Source organism: Citrus clementina, unplaced genomic scaffold, assembly GCF_000493195.1.
Source record: "Citrus clementina cultivar Clemenules unplaced genomic scaffold, Citrus_clementina_v1.0 scaffold_3, whole genome shotgun sequence".
Taxonomy (NCBI): Eukaryota; Viridiplantae; Streptophyta; class Magnoliopsida; order Sapindales; family Rutaceae; genus Citrus; species Citrus x clementina.
In genome coordinates, this window is record NW_006262339.1 from 30,383,150 (window position 1) to 30,400,848 (window position 17,699).

A 17,699-nucleotide genomic window follows, 5' to 3' on the forward strand; every position below is an offset into this window, starting at 1 on the left:
AGGCTTTCCAAGGTAACACTCTCAAAGAGGTGAAGTACAACTTTTATGGCTTCTGTCCTGGGGTTTAAGTGTATTGAAAAGTCAAATATGGTTACTTTGTCTTGCATTTAACAATGATTAACATCTTTTTTTTTTTCCTTGACTTTGTATCTTCACTTGCTACAGGCCTACCTGTTTGAAGTAAGTGATGGTTTTTTGAGGGAAAGTTGAGCTATCCAAACAAATAAGAAGACTCCTTGCATACATAAATGAGAAGACATTTTATCTTCTAAAATATATTATACTGAGGTGTATAAGTTTTTCAACGACAAGCTTATTATAAGTATTACATATAATTTTAGATTGGCAGTGAGTATTTATTATATAATAGAAGATTTGCCTAACAATAAACTTGGGTTACTTTATGGACAGGGAATTGTTAAACAAACACTCGAACTGAGCACGCTGAAAAAAGACACGCCATATTGAAATGGTGTGAAGGATTACAGGGAATCAATCCTACATTGGGTCAATAATGTGAATGCATTATTCAACTAAGTTATAATATTATTATTGAATCTCGAATTGCTACAAGTTATTTAATTGTTTCTATTATTTCCTTTGCAGCATCACCCCAACATAAAAGTGCCACCCAACGAAAAGGACAAAGAGAAGCCAACAATTAATGATTAATATGAAATAGACAACTCATATGAAAGAGAGGTAACATGCTATTTTTAACATTGTAATTATTTAAAAAATGATGTTGGATTTAATAAGTTATACAAAAAGTTGTTTTTTTTTTCTTATTTATGGTAATAGACAAAATCAAAGTTTTCGTATGATTATGTTATTCATCAGATAAAGAGGATTTGATCGTTCTATTATTGATATGAAAGAAATGATGAATAAATTTACGTTGGATGCTGAGGTTGAGCGGAAGGAACAAAGAGAGTTTAGAAAAGAACAGAGAGAGTTTGCAAAATCTGTAATGGGGTTTATTAATTCATATAGTGATAATTCAGTCAAGCACTATTATAGTGATATCCCGATGAGATGCTCGTACATGGTAAGCAAAATTAAACAGTTACCTCTTTTTGTTCATACTCAATGTAACTATAGTGTTCAATAATAACAATAATTACTGTTTACAAGCCCCTAATGATGTTGACGATCATCATGGTCACACCCCACAATCATTTTAGAGCTTATATGGGGACCCAAATGATGACAACTTACAAATCCTCATAGAAGCACCTCCTGGCATAAGCAAATTTGGCCGCCTGTATTTAAGGACATCATATGTCCTTAAAAGTCCCTACTTACAAACTTACAAGCGAGTAAGGAACATTAAGAGTCCCCTCACTATAGATCTGACGGATGTTGAGATTAACAAAAGGACGAGTGTGGATATAAATCCACTTAGAGGAATAGAGGATTCGATGTAATTTCATGAGTTTGACCAGTGGTTTGCTGGTAACATCATAGTTGACCGTGACATTTGACAGTCGCATAAGTTTTTTAGAATATTCTTAGGGAAAGAGTCAATGAGATGGCTAGAAGACGGGGTAATTATTATTAATTTTTATTTAATTTACTTCTAATGAACTCATATAATTTGACTCGTTTCTTTGTCTGTACAACAAATCTATGTATACTACCGCTTGATAAGTGATAAATAGAAGTAATATCCTATTATCTGTATCAACGTTGCATGCATACATATGTTTTTTTTAATAACAAAGTTAAACTTATAATCATCGATTTACTATATTATAATAAAACAATTTTTTTTATTTGCTTCTAATGAATTGATTAGGTTTTCATGAGGGCTTAATGGAATAACATTGATTGTGATCTAAATTCATTAGCTTAATAGCTACATTGATGGCTGGGGCCTGGGAAGATGCAAAATCAAAACTGTTCGCAGATGATGATATGGTGTGTATTACTAAACTATTTAATGTTTTTCCTTCTATATTTAAAGATTTTGGATTTAATAATGTTAGATAATTTCAATTTTTACCATATCTAGGTTTTCATTTCAACTAATTTAGAAGAAAATCATTGGGTTGTAACCCGAGTACACTTTCACCACGAGTAAGTCTATGACTCAATGAGGGAATTTTGTGACGACAAAACTTATATTCATCAATCAATCGCATGTATTATCCAGATGACCATCATCACCATTATCAATAGAAGTATTGAAAAGATCATCGTCCTTATTATCAATTGGGCTATGGTATGATTCAACATTAATGTTGTCTACTGGTGTATTATTTGTGTCATCAATTGGATCATTATTATATTAGACATGAGAGTAACCTTGTTGCAGTGATATCGTTAGTGGTAACATCTTTTCTTCAATAGCTGCTAGTGTAACACCATTCTCTTCTTCACCCCTTGTTCACCGAATTAGAGCTCATATGTAACAAAACTCTTACCATTTCATCGTCTTGTACATCCATAGGTAGTGCACATACGGGTTGGGTAGAACATCTCGATTGTAAAATTGTCTTTAATGTGATGCTATAATCATTCAAATTTATTTGCAAAACTTACATATACTCTTGCAAGAAATATAGCAAATGTACAATTTTTTGGAAACAAATAAAGCTCTATTTCTTCCATTTCTATACTCAAAACGACCATTTGTCAATTCCTCTCATGATCCATCAAAACACATTTAAAAAACAACCGACTCTATTAAGCATGAATAATTAAGAAAAGATAAAAAATATCAGCACTTAAAAAAAACCCAAAGCACATGGGACAAACGTCTGTCACACGTTTCTTGTGCGACATGCTTATGTGCGATAGATGCCTATCGTACATGCTCGTACACATGCCTATCCCATATTTTCTTGTGCGACAAGCACCTGTCACACATTGAGGTTGTGCGATAGGTATCTGTCGCACATTTTCTGGGTTCGTCTCCTAACTCATTTTCACTCAAAATACCCGCGTAAATTTCAAATAATCCAAAGATAAAAATACATATTGTGTAAAAACAAATACTAATGTGTGATAGGTGTCTGTCGCACATTTTCTAGGTTCGTCTCCTAATTCATTTTTACTTAAAATACCCACAAAAATTTCAAATAATCCAAAGATAAAAATGCATATTGTGTAAAAAAAAAATACTAACCCTAATTTCTTTCTTTCCAATTGATGATTTGAGTAGATGATAATTAATCTAAGTGAGTAGAGGGTGGCGAGTTTTGGTGAGATTTGGTTTTGATGAGATTTGTTAGGTATTTTGTTAATAGGTCTGAGGATATTTAGGTCTATAAATTACATATATGGCTAGATATGATAGAAAAACTTAGGGTGGCTATTTGTGAGAATGCCCAAAACTTTTGGGCTATTTTTGTAAATTTTCAAAATTAATATGTGATTTTAGGAGTTGTGGTAATATAATATATTAGGGCTATTGTTTAAAAACTTGAGTTTTGTGGAAAAAAAAGTAGAATATCATTGTCTTTTCATAAACTAATGAGTTTATAATTTTTTTTTTCATAAATTAATGAGGTTATAGTAGAAATTTTAAAATTGTCATTAGTTATATTATGTACTTATTAGGGCTGGTCATCAGATAGGATTTAGATAGAATAGATCTGTTTCGATCCACTGCTTCTCCATTTCATTTTCGCTTTCAAAAGCCACCAAGTGGGCTCCTCTTTTCTTTCGTTGTTGCTTTTTTGTCCTCCTCCTTGTCACTCTGAGCCTTGGCAACCAGTTTATGGACAACATCTTAGCAGGAGATGATATTGAAGAGAAAGAGGGCAGCAAAGCTGGATATTTCTATGGCTTCTATGAGTTTTAGAGGATTGGTGACTCTAAGAAAGGTGAAAAGAGACAAGGTCAAAGATGAGAGACATGGCTTTTATCCCAAATCCAAACTCATCCCAGTCAATCTAAATCCAAACTTATTTGAAATATTCATCCAATTCGAATATGATCCAAATTATTTTAAAGCAAATCGGATTTGAGGTTCGAATTGACTTTTTACCAATCTGAATTATCTGAAATCCAATATTTGAAATTTCCCAGCCCTAATATTTACTTTATAAGCTAATTGATAAGGAGGTTTGAAAATTTTTCACAAACATCTTTTTTTATTATAAAAATTTATAAAATAAGCTAAGATAGGTTCTTTGATAGACACATTATTTGAATTGATAGAGGAAGGAGACATACAATGGGACTAATTTACGTAATTTTTTTAAAAAAATTTATTTAATAAAAAAATTATTCACTTGCCTAGCAAATATAAAAATGATTTTTTTTTCAGTTTATTTGAATGATAAAATTTTTAATAAATTAAAAAAATAGAAAAACATAATATCATAAATATTACATGAGTGTTGTAGGATTTACATAATGGGTGAAGTTATTCTAATTTAAAATTTTGGCTCAAGTCTTGAATCATTGATTTTTCCATTTGTAAATATTGAAAGTCAAAATGGTATTTAATGATGGTAATTCATCTATCATTCGACTTGTTAAAATCAATGACTTAAGATAAAAAATTCAAGTTAGAATAACTTAACCGTTATATAATACATTTTCATTTTTCTTTGTGAGTGGTTTTACTTAAAAATAGGGGAATATCACCACCGTATACACACACGCATAGGGATCATAATTAGGGATCGCTTTGGTTGCATTTGTAAACAAATTAGGGATAAAATCGGTGGAGTTAAAACCTCTTGTAAAACAAAACTGAGTCATAATGAATTTTTCTTAACAAGAGTAGAAAATTCTAATAATGATTGAGGCCAAAGGAGTAGGGGGCTTCATATCAATCATGTCTTTAAAGAAACCAATTGAGTTCTTCAAAGTGAAGTTACCTGATTTGCATTTCTCATGGAGGAATTTAGAGAGTTCATTATGTGTGCAGACAAATATGAATCGGATAAACCCACTTGCTTGAAAACATAATTCAACAGTTTTGTGAGCCCACGTGTAAAGGCTTGATACCAACAAATCCAAATTGTAATGATGATATAATTAAGAGTTTATTTAGATCCTTTAGTTACTTCCAAACTGGAAATTATTCACACAACCATAATAAAAGAGGAGAAAATTATTGCAACTCATTAATAAAAATGAAGGTATCTTTTTTTTTTTTTTTAAAAAAAAAGGGATTTGATCAAAAGTGAAATGTAATTGTTAGAGCATACTTCAAAAATAATGTAAGGTACTCAGCACTCAACCAATGAGTGGCTTTCTAATTTGTACTAATTTGGAAAAGGAAAAGGAAAAGGAAAAAAGAGAAATAAATCTTTGGTCATTGATGTATGGCTTGTCATTTATAGCTTCGTCACGTAGATGAGATGTGGTACAGGTATACGGACATGTATGCCATGTCAATTATAGTTTAAGCATAGAGATGATTGGCTGCTGATCGTCAAGCAAATTTAGATATTCACGAGCAAGGCTCAAGATCACGTGTGGCAGAATATCCTTATCAGATTTGAAAGATTTGTTTTTTTAATTAAAGATATTGATAATTATATTTCCTAAAAATAGATTTTCATTGAGTTTGTACTTTCTTGTCCACACATATTCTTACTTTATCCCATAGTGCCATGCATAAATATAAAATATTTTGACGGGTAAAACTCATTATGTGGCATAAGGATAATCATTCTTTCTTTATATTGATTTAATTAATGAAACCAATTGGAGAAATGCATAATGCCTTTCTCTAACTGTCTAAATAATATACTGGGACTGTTCAGCACCATATTGATGCCGAAACTCAAATGCCAAATGGAAATCGAATGCGTTTTACAGGAGTGTACGGACATCCGAAAACAGGTTAGAAAAAACACACTTGGATGCTCCTTAGGCGGCTGACGGTTTTATTTTCTAGCCCTTGGTTGTGTTGTGGAGACTTTAATGAAGTTTTACATCCGGATGAGAAGAGTGGCGGCAATGCGGATGTTGGAGGATTCAGCAATGTCCAGACTCGCTGGTGGCAAGGGTCCTGCAAGCCAAGTATTTCCAGTCAAAAAATTTCTTGGATGCAAAACTCGGCTCAAACCCTTCATATATTTGGAGAAGCATTCTATGGGGAAGGAAAATAATTTGCTCGGGCTCTAGGTGGAGAGTTGGCAATGGTCAGAAAATTCATATTCATAAGGCTAATTGGATCCCACAACCTTCAACATTCTAGCCAGTGGTTAAGCCAACTTTGCCTTCTGATGCTATAGTCTCTGAATTAATCAATGAGGCAAACTGCTGGGATGAGAAGAGGATTTATGAGCATTTCAACAAAATGGATGCTGATTTAATTACTAAGATTCCTCTACCTCGAAGACCAAGGGAGGATGAGCTGATTTGGCATTATAGAAAAAATGGCCAGTTCTCGGTTAAAAGTGGGTACCAGACAGCTCTCCAAATAAAGTTTCCAGCCATGCCTTCAAGCTCTGTGGTTTCCAAAAATGAGTGGAATATTATTTGGTCCCTTGCTTTGCCTCAAAAGATCAGAATTTTTGCTTGGAGAGCAGCCAAAAACCAACTACCCCCAGCTAAGAATCTGTGGAAGAAAAAGATAATCCAGGAACCCACTTGCCAAGTGTGTAAAATGGGAATGGAAAATGTTTTTCATGCTCTAGTGGCCTGCAAATCGGCTGAGAAGGTATGGAAGCTAATCCATTTTGAAGATGATATTCATGCAGTTCACAGTCAAGATATTTTAAGTTTGCTGCATGTTATGAAAAGAATGAGAAGCAAAGCTGACCTGGAGCTGTTGGTAACAATTTGTTGGGTAAAATGGAATGCTAGGAATCAGCTGCTATTCAAAGGAAAGAGGGAGAACCCCCAGATTATGGTAGCTAAAGCTGAAGCTATGATTACAGTTTATAAGAGGGTGCATTCTTCAGCTGAGGCTTGCAGTGAAACAGAGCAGAGGGTACCTCCTCAGACATGGAATCCCCCTCAAAATGGTTTTGTAAAAGTAAACATTGATGCAGCTATCAGGTTTGAAAAGAACATTGTAGGGCTGAGAGCAGTGATCAGAGATGATTCGGGGCATGTTACACCAGCTGCTATCAAGGTTTCTAAGTTTCATGGAGATGTTTCTTATGCGGAAGCAGAAGCTATGGAATGGGGTATGTTGGTAGCAAGAGAAGCAAAAGTGAAAGCTGTAATCGTGGAATCAGATTCTCAAGGTGTGGTCAATTTAGTTAACAACAAACAGGACAGCAGATCCGAGATCTATTGGGTTGTTTCAGAAATTCAGAAGTTAGTGGAAAACTTTGAACGTGTTAGTATTAAGTATACGCCTAGATCTTGTAATGTTATTGCCCACTCTTTAGCTAAGTTAGCTTTAGAGAAATGCGAAACTGTTGTGTGGAAGGGTTCATACCCTTCACAAGTGATGTATCTCCTTTCAACGTTAATTTAATTGAATCTCTTTTCAAAAAAATATATATATACTGGGACTGTTACATAGCTTTTAATGCATACGTGAACTTAATTAGCCATGGCTGTATTGCACTATTAGAAACCATGCAGTCATAATTGGACGAAAGATATTAATTAGAAAAATGGTAAAAGAATTCGGTTATGATTTTTCTATATTGGAATTAACACTAACGATTATGGTTAATCAGTATTCACTGAACCAGATTACTGGACAAGTGAAATTATTATCTTGTAAAGGCCAACTAATATAGATAATTAGTTCTCACTAATCATGCATTAAAGAATAAAATTCTATAACTTCCAAATCTTGAATTAATCACAAAATTAAGTTACAATGCAAACTTTAAATAGATTAACCCTATAAATACTCTTATGTTTCCTCAACAGTGACCACAACAAATCCCAAAAAAAAAAAAAAGGTAAACCAACATTTTGTAAATTTCTTTTTTATTATTCTTTGATTTTAATCTCTAGCAATGGAGATGACGAAGCCTTGTGTGGGTCGCCAAAAGATTACAATTTCAAAAATACCAAAGAAAAATCATCTTCAATTAACCAAACGTCACACCCGACTGTTCAAAATAACCAGTGAGCTTATCACACTTTGTGGCGTACTGGCGTTGATATTGCGCTAATAGTCTTCCCTCCCGCCAACAAAGCCTTCTCTTTCGGCCACCCTAATGTTGATTCAATTATTGATTGTTATTTTGCTCAAGACCCTAAGTCGCCTTCAGAGTCTGGCACAAACAAGCTTATTGAAGCTCATCGAAATGCTAACATTCGAGAGCTCAACATGCATCTAACACGAGTGCTTCACAACTAGAAGTTGAGAAGAAGCATGGTGAAGTGCTTAATGAAATAAGAAAAGCAAGTCGAAGCCAATGTTGGTGGGAAGCTCCTATAAACGAATTAGGTTTACACGAACTTGAAAAATTGAAGACGGCGATGGAAGACGTAAAGAAGAATGTGGAGCAACAAGCTAACAAGATTTTGATCAATTCCAAAAACAACCCTTCACCATTTTTTGGTGTGAATAATGAAAATATTAATCTTCATCACCATCAAAGCAGATTACCTCTTGAGATTCGTGCTCCATCCAATGATGCTCTTCCTAATTTTTACAACTCCGGTTTTGGACATTATCATGATCATCAGCAATAGCTTCTTTGAAAATTTCTCCCCGAACATTTATCCACGAGGCTAATGGAACTATGCACATGCATACTTCCGTCGGTGCATTTATAGTGAGTATAATTGGCAGAAACCATAGTTTGTAATGTAACTTGACAGAGAAAATTAAAAAAATGAATAATATGACTCGGCATTATTAATGGCCATTTAGCTTTATTGTACAACAATGGTTACTGATTTCTTTTCTTGCATCCAAGTCGAGGCATGTGCTTGAATAAACAAATATTATGAGCCAAAATCATAGCTCAATACCTTATATGAATATACAACCAGGCACGAGCAGCTTGGCTTTGGTATGAATCTCTGATGGTGAACATGAGAAAGGCACAGTCAACACTGTTAGAGGCTTTTGCTTCAACTTTCATTTCCTTGTCCTTGTGTATCCTCTTAAATGGGTGTTTTCTGTCAAGAAGTAACACGCGTGGTAAACTAATTTTGAACTAAACAAATCTTTCAAGATTGAACATCACCATATCCTCGAGAGCCACTCGAAAGGGACTCCGAGGAAGACAATGGAGGTTATGAATTGCAAGATTGGCCTTCTCTTTCGCTAATTCTTGTGCCTTCTCAATGCCTCCTGAAGTCTTAACCAACTTAATGGCTTCATCGAGGGAACCAGTCTCACAGAATTCAGATTCAATGATTTCTCTCAATTTTGGCTCTTTCTCTAGAGCAAATATAACCGGTGCTGTCAGGTTTCCTTTTGCCAGGTCACTGGCTGCTGGCTTACCCAGCTGCTCTGCTGACTGTGTGAAATCCAATATGTCGTCGACAATCTGGAAAGACAGACCAAGATTCCTACCATATTCATACATTTGCTTGGACAAACTGCCGTCAACCCCACTAAAAATAGCAGCTCCTTTGGTACTAGCAGCAATTAAGGAGGCTGTTTTATAGTAGCTCTTGATTAAATATTCTTCAAGTTCGAGGTTGCAATCAAACAAGCTAGAAGCTTGTTTGATTTCACCACTCGCAAAATCTTTGATAACCTGCCACAGTACAAATGCAGATTACAAATAAAATACAGTTAACAAGAATAGCAACGGTAAAAGAAAATTGTGAACTTTTTGGATTACAAGAGATGAGTTTCTGTCATACCTGACTGATAAGCTTAATAACTTCAAGGTTTTCAAGATTTGCAAGGTACCATGAAGACTGAGCAAACATGAAGTCCCCAGCCAGTACTGCAACTCTGGTGCCATACAATTGGTGAACAGTTTCCTGACCTGCAAATGAGCAGAAATCCTTCAGATCACAGGCAACCTTGAAGGCTAAAAGAACGGGATAAACCATATTGGGTCACAGTGGGAGTTTACAGTGTCAAATCATGGATTTTACATGGAGGTGACATCTTGACTTGTGAGATTATAAATCATCTTAAATTATGACCAAATGTAGTTACCATAATCCAATTAAATTAATAACTATTTATCAAATGAAACTGACTCGCACAAGAATAGGGCAGGATTGGACCCAGTACTTGAGAATCCTCCTTGCAGCCTATTCAATTTGGTTTCTTGTGGAAATTTTGTATTCCTAACCTAACAACGTTGCCTACCAATTTTCACATTCAAACTCGATCAGGATGGTTTCTTTCAGAGTTCTTCTGATTAAGCAATAATTCCTATTCGGCTTCACACCAATTTCACTGGACTTAGATATATCTACTTGAACACTACTTCACCAACAAACATGACAATTGATTGCTATTTTCTATCTTTGTAAAGTTGCTCATATTGCCACTGTCCTCTCCACCTACAACTGGAATCTATTATAAAAAGTTCACTTTCAAAAACAAAAGCCCATTTGGTAAATAAACAAAAGTTTGGTATTTAAACATCATCAACAAAATAAATGCAGCATTGCCAAGAAGAGTGAAAGCTATCTATCTAGGGTGCATAAATGCATCCCCATGAATATGATTATTCCATTTGGTTATAGAAAATCCCCAAATGAACATACTTAGTGCCAATCATGGATGACATAAATTGGTCTTCTTTACCAGTTTTAGAAAATAAACACATGACACTAGCTTTTAAGTATCCAGAAGGAGTTATCCGAGCAATATGCCCAAGAATTGACATGCTGATGGTGATTTAATCTACAGCACTCCTCAGTCATCCTCCCAAATGAAGCAAAATTCAAGTGCAAAACCAATAGTAGGTAGTGGAAGCTAACATATTGATTTTATAAGACAAAATCAATAACAAATTGGACCATGAGAAAAGAGTATTCCAAATACATTATTGTGAATGAAAATTTGTTAACTTTGTTACAAAATTCAAGAATGGAATCACTCTGGGCAGTCAAAGCATCAATATTTGATACAATATCTTGTGGACACTCCATGCAAGCTCCTGTTTTAGGCAATGGCTTGACATCTATGCAAAAATTCTAAAATAGATTTGGTCCTCAATGAATAGGCAGATGGAGATGCAAATGAAGAAAAAGTAAAATTTTACTGAATAGCCAGATGTAGCAGTATAAATATACCTCTTCGCATGTCACTTTCATCTAACACATCATCATGTATCAAACTTGCAGTATGAATCATCTCAATGATTTCAGCTAAACGACGATGCTTTGTGGTCAGTTCTCTGAAAAAAGAAAAGAATGAATGTTCCATTAGATTAACATGATTAATTCAGTTTCTGAGAAAGGATTTTGAATTTTGCTTACTTCAACCCAACTAATTCTGCTGTAGCCCTTGACACTAGGAACACCAAAGCTGGTCTCAGCCTCTTACCACCAGCACCAAAGATCTGCTCGGCCGCAGACATTAAAACTGGGTTTTCTGCACCAACAATCTAGCAGAGCATCATCATCAGAAAAATTATATACGATTTGATATGAAAACAATACCAAAACACAGAGATTCTGAGTTAAATCTTTCCTTCATTTTTCAATTTTAATTAGTCGTCATAAATACAAAAGTAGGCATTTACAGAGTGCCACAGAATATAATACAAGAGACTGACGTTAGAATATACAGATAGCAAAAGCTACTCTCACTCACATTCCCAGTTCCATAAATTGTCAAACATGCTATTTAGGCTATAAGACATCATAATAATAACACCAAAAACTGCGCTTGCTGAGCTCCAGCTGACCCAAAACTAGCACCATTTCAGACAAACATAATCAAGGTGTTAAACAGAGGATAAAAGAAAGAATGGAGATTGCAAGGGTCTACCCCATTCACTAAACCTGAAGTCACAGACCGTCAGAGACAAAACAAATTAGAACAAGCTCAATATTTTATAAGATAAAACTGCAAGCATCAAGAAAAACTATAATTGACATCACAAGAAGGCTATGTACATTGTAAAGGAAGAAGAATCTTTTCAAGAGAGGTTTTACACCACAAAATGCATTGAAATCTGTCCCTACTTCACATTCTAGGGTGATAATAAAGATAGTACAATGCAATCTTCTCATTATGCAACTAGATGAATTCTTGTATTCTGTAAAAATATAAACTACATTTGTATATCAACTCATAATTGTTTCGAATCAAAAGGAACCAAGTCATACTGGCTCAGCTCTAGCAAAATATTGGTTCTGCAGGGAAGCACCTTGAACTTTCTTTACTTCACCAGGAAGAATATAGAAAGGCCAGAAACAATTGTAGTCGTTTCACATGGAAGAATAAGCTTAATGAAACTGAGTATAGCAGTACAAGTAAAGCAACAACACGACAACAGCAACCAGCATATTAACAAACATATCATTGCAAAAACAAAAATTAAAAAACTATGTAGCTTCTCTCAACAATAGCCAGTATAAAAAATTCACAGAAAATACTTACAGACTTGAGATTCTGATTAAGTGTCTGAAGGTCCTCAGCAACCACTTCAAAAATATTGGCCAGAGAAATTGGGCTTCTTGACTTTTCCTTCAAATTCAAAACCGTTGGAGGAATTTGGCCAACTTCTATATTGATTCCATAGGTAAAATCAAAGTTATAATTTCAATTGTTAATCCAACATGATAACAACAAAACCAGGTACTATGTCACGCTAAAGAGCACTGCCATTACCAATAAAACAAGATACTAAATTCGATAAAATCAAGCACGAATATATACCCTACTTAACACCAATCACAACCATTATCAATAAGAATACCAGTACCAAACTGAAAGTAAACAGTGATATAGCAATAAGAATGGCAGCAGAATGGATTAAACCAAATAGCATAAACAAACAAAAACAACTCTTAGCCATCAGAAGATGCAAAATACATTACCATTAAGTAGAGTCTCAGGTGTTTTGGTGGAATAAACTCGACAACGAGCAAGGTTTTGCCTACAACAAACCAATCTCCTAGCACCACAGCCCCTGTTACTCTTCCTAGAACCTGTCATTGCAATTTTTCTCACTGAACTCCTATGAATAGAGGCGCTACTAGAACACCCACAAGCCAACAAATCAAGTACACTTCTTCCAAAATCAAGATTGTGGCTTGTCATTGACATCATTCTCAGCACTAAATACCCAAAAAGCAAAAACGAAGAAAGCACCAAACTTTAGACTCAAATCAAGTATCCAGATAAAGAACTCAGTTCAATCTCCCCATAAAAACAAAATTTTGAAACAAACACCGAACAAATCACCAACTGGGTATGGGAGAAAATTTGAAAAGAAGCTAAAGAGCTCAACTGGGTGCTTTTGTTTTGGCGCTGACAGTTTACTCTCCACAGAATGAATACAAATGTGGTCGAAATCGAGTGGCACAAAGAAACCCACATAGGATCTTACATTATTTGTTGTTATTAGTTTGAAGAGAGTTGAGGCCAGTGACGTTCTAAAACGAAAGAAGTGTTGCACGCTTGTTGGTTAGATGTAAGAAAAGGGCCATGAAACGGCCTCATCTGTGGGTCCACAGTAAATCCATGGGGAAATCAAATTAGTGGTCAAAAATCGTAGCCAAGTTCGTTTTCTCTGATTATCAATAAGAATATTCAATAGAAGAAAGTAGAATATGTAAAAAATATATATATATATATATATCAAGAATACGTTTTTTTTCTTTTTTCTTTTTCTCTTTTTGCATGTGTGTGAAGTGAGATTCCAATCAATGTTTCTTGAATTATGCAATAATTATAATTGATAAAAATTTAATTAAGTTTTGACTTTATTAGTTTAAGGTAGTTGAGAAAATTAGAGGAAGGGCTGAGAGAATCCGCTTGATTTATCTTAATACATAAAAACCAAACCATACGGGGGAGCAAACGAAATTAATTTTTGTTTTCATAATTTGATGATTTGATGGTGCCAAGTTATAGAGTACGGTAGCCAAATTATGTTACTTTAAACTTAATTTCATTCCTTCATGAACAACAATTCAAAATAACAATAATAACTAGTCGGCTGTAGGCATCAAGTTGGATTTATAATACACCATAATATAATATTATTATTTTTTTAATACTAAAAGTAGAGTTGCATTAAAATAACTAATGCAATCTCATGTAATAATGCATTCCGAGGCTCTTTCAACCAAAACCGTCATTAATTCATCGCTTGATAAAATTTTTTTAATTGATACCATAACAAATTTGTTGTAAAAATAATCATCATCAACAACACGAAGAAAATCATATTACAGATATAGATTTAGGTGAAAAAATTTACTATTCAGAAAAATCTTCCATGCACATAAAGAAAAGGAGAGATGTGCATAACAGTAGTCTAAATATTTATCATAGTGCATTCTACTTAGGTCCTGTTTAATATTAAAGTGTCGTAGCTTAAATAAAAAAATTTAATTATAAAATAAAAATTAATAATATATGATAAATATTACTTTTAAATAATACTTTAATATTATAATTTTTAAATTCCAACTTCTTAATTACAATACCAAACCTAAGTTATTTTAATATAAAATGAGATGAATCCCTATGTACTGTTAAAAATAAATAAATTTAAAAAAATGGGATGAACGAATTGGGTGTTTGATTCAATTGATATAATATTCCAATCAAGGGTAACAAAATATGATCTTTTAGACCACCAAGGAGAATAAATTAATCCAACGCTATTTAAACAAGTACATATAATTTTGAATCAAACTAATTAAAAATTAAGAAATCTGGGAAGAAGTCATATGCAAAATATGATATGTAATTTAAAAATTATGACTCGAAAGTTTATGTTGTATGTAAGATTAAATATTTATGGGCAGGGCAGGACCAAACAAAATCTTTAACGTTCACGTGCTTGATGTTTCACTTGATCCAAGTATTTATATTTTCTTTTTACAACATAAATTAAATCTAAATGCAGTAAAATTTAGAGTGCTAATGTTTGTCCAGGGTCAAATCCTAGGTTAAATCCCGAAAATAAACCAAACGGCGTCGTTTTGTTTGTTTTTTTTTCTTTTTTGCTTCTCCATTTTCTTTTTTTGCGTCGTTTTCTTTTCTTTTTTTTTCTTTTTCGTTTCTTCGTTTCTTTTTCATTTCTTCCATCCTCGACCGAGATCCACAGCAGGCGATCCACAGCAGAACGGGATCCACAGCAGAACGCTTCATCCTCTTCGTCTTAAGCTGAACTGAAGAAAGTGATTAACAAAGAACGTACCCACTTAGTGAAGAACAAGACCAACAAGAGCTGAGTTTCGGCTGCGAAATTTGTCCTTGAAAGCTGAGTTTCGACGGAACAAGACCAACAGCAGCTGCGAAGTTTCGGCAGAGCAAGATTAACATTGTGCTTGAAAGCTTGAATTTTTTTTTTGGTACTGTCTTCTTTGCAGCATTTTGTTTTTTGATTTTTTTAATTTTTCCCTGCGTTTTTACAACATTGTAACATTGTAACATTGAATATATTTTTTCAGTTCTCATATTCTTGATTTGTCTCATTCTCGTTCTCATGTTTGTATGAAACTTTGTTTTGGGTGATATTGCCGTTATTTGACAATTACGTTAATATATTGGATATTAAGCTGAGTATTTGTTTCTATATTGCATTTTGAATGTTGATTAATGAGCTGGGCATTTGTTTGTATATCCGAACCTTATACTGCAAAAGCTGTATCATTTGACCTGTACAATTTGACAAATTCTTTTCATTAGATTTCAAACCTTAATGTTCATTGTCGTCCTCAAGAAATCAATAAGATATATTGTATACAGCCTTGAGTTGACAGAGTGATGAATATGGAGAAGTTTCTATTACTAATACTCTTGTTAATTACCATCTGTTGGATTTGAATTATTCAACTTAAACACCTTACCATCTGCTGAGTATTTGTTTCTATGTTGCATTTTGAATGTTGAGTTGTTTCATTTTGTTTTTTAAATTTTGTTTCTAAATTTAATGAATTTGCGATAAATAACTAATAAGATATTGAATTATTTTAATTTGTAGCAGTTAATGGATAATTTCGAACAAGTGGAGGAGGTTGATGAAGTTGGGGAATTGCAGGATTTACAGGGGGTTGATTTGGAAGAAAACAATGAGGAATTGGTGGTGGAAAATGTTGTTGAGCCTACGGTTGGGATGTCTTTTGATAGTCCTGATGAAATGTTTGAATATTATAAAACTTATGGCCTACAAGATGGGTTTCCAGTGATGCGGAGATCTTGTAGAAAAATGGATGATGGGAGTTTGAGATATGTGACATTTACTTGTAGGAGAAACGGCAAGTCAAAAGCCAAATCCACTAATGTTTTGCGGCTTCAACCAAACCAAAAAATTGGACGCAATGCTAAAATTGGAGGACGTTTGGATTTTGTTAGTGGAAAATGGGTAATTAAAAATTTGATCCTTGAACACAACCATGCCGTGAGTCCAAGCAAGAGTAGGTATTATCGATGCAACCGTACCATTAGTCCTTTTGTTAAAAACCAACTTGAAATAAATGAAAAAGCTGGAATTAAAATGGCTCAAAGTTTTAAGTCGATTGTTGTTGAGGCTGGTGGCTTTGAAAATGTGTCATTTTAAGAAAGAGATGCTAGAAATCATGTTGACAAGGTGAGGCGATTAAAACTCGGAGAAAGGGATGCTATTGCAATTCAGAGGTATTTTCAGAAAATGCAAACAGAAAATGATGGGTTTTTCTTCAATATTGACCTAGATGAGGAGGGTCAGTTAAAAAATGTATTTTGGGCAGATCTAAGGAGCATGGCAGCCTATAAGGACTTTGGGGATATTGTCACATTTGATACCACATAAGCTCTTGCCTTGCTTTCATGCTTTCCCACAAGCATGCCCATGTTGCTACCACAACTAGGTACAAGGCCACAAGCCAAGCTTATTGTCATGACCCACTTGATTCATCACCGAATTGTACAACCTTAAGCATTGAATCTCACTCTTTTGGCTCTAAGTCAGCCTTACTCACTCACAACATTGTTGGATTTGAAAGTAGGAAAGAATACTTATTCAAACTCGCTATAGAATAGAGGAAAAAAGTATATTACTTAAAGGAAAGCTTATAATGCTTTACGTTATGTGTGTGCTAGATTTTTTACTTGTATTGAGCTAAATGAGGCCCCTCGTAGTTATCGAGTACAAGAAAATGCCTAGATGATACTCTAGAACTATCCAGTTATCTCATTAATTACATGGAACTACTTACAAACTACCACATGCAATGCATAAGTGTAGAGAGCCTCCCTGATTCTAGAACCTTCATGGGTGGTGGCACACATCAAGACTTACTTAAATGTTTAGGGCATTACATTTTCCCCCACTTAATCCAAAGACGTCCTTGCCAACTTATTGTGGAAGTCTTTGATCTTATCTCAAAACTGCCACAAGTCATTTACGGGCTCTCAACTTACTTCACTTTCAGGTAGTTTCTTCCACTTGTCGAAGTATTCTTGGCATGGTGGAAAACTCTTCCTTTGAATTATTCGATCAGCCAAAACACTCTCCACTTTGTCATACACTTTTGTATTAGCGAGTGAAGGGCGCTTTGACTCTCTGTGCTTTGGATCTTCCGTGTCACTATGGTACACGGATGAAGTTTGAACTAAAAAGGCAACTCTAGCTTATATGATATGTTGACGACCCTATTAATAATAAGAAATGACCCCTCATACCACCGAGCAAGACACTTCTACAGTAAACAGGTAGACTAGT

General features: G+C 34.3%; 2 protein-coding genes across 2 annotated transcripts; one reads left to right on the forward strand and one right to left on the reverse strand.

Annotated features, from left to right (window-relative positions):
* Window positions 1-8,717: 8,717 nt before the first annotated feature.
* LOC18049524 (solanesyl diphosphate synthase 2, chloroplastic) lies at window positions 8,718-13,452 on the reverse strand. The gene is made up of 7 exons (XM_024188924.1): window positions 13,272-13,452; window positions 12,859-13,098; window positions 12,419-12,543; window positions 11,290-11,417; window positions 11,104-11,207; window positions 9,709-9,836; window positions 8,718-9,599 (listed from the first exon to the last, which is right to left on the reverse strand). Coding segments are annotated over exons 1-7 (1,275 nt in total). The 5' UTR covers window positions 13,273-13,452; the 3' UTR covers window positions 8,718-9,050.
* A 2,534-nt stretch (window positions 13,453-15,986) lies between these two features.
* Window positions 15,987-16,787, forward strand: LOC112099844 (protein FAR1-RELATED SEQUENCE 12-like). The gene is made up of 2 exons (XM_024187342.1): window positions 15,987-16,413; window positions 16,558-16,787. The coding sequence occupies exons 1-2, from the start codon at window positions 15,987-15,989 to the stop codon at window positions 16,785-16,787; spliced, it is 657 nt and encodes a 218-aa protein (XP_024043110.1).
* The last annotated feature ends 912 nt before the right edge of the window (window positions 16,788-17,699 follow it).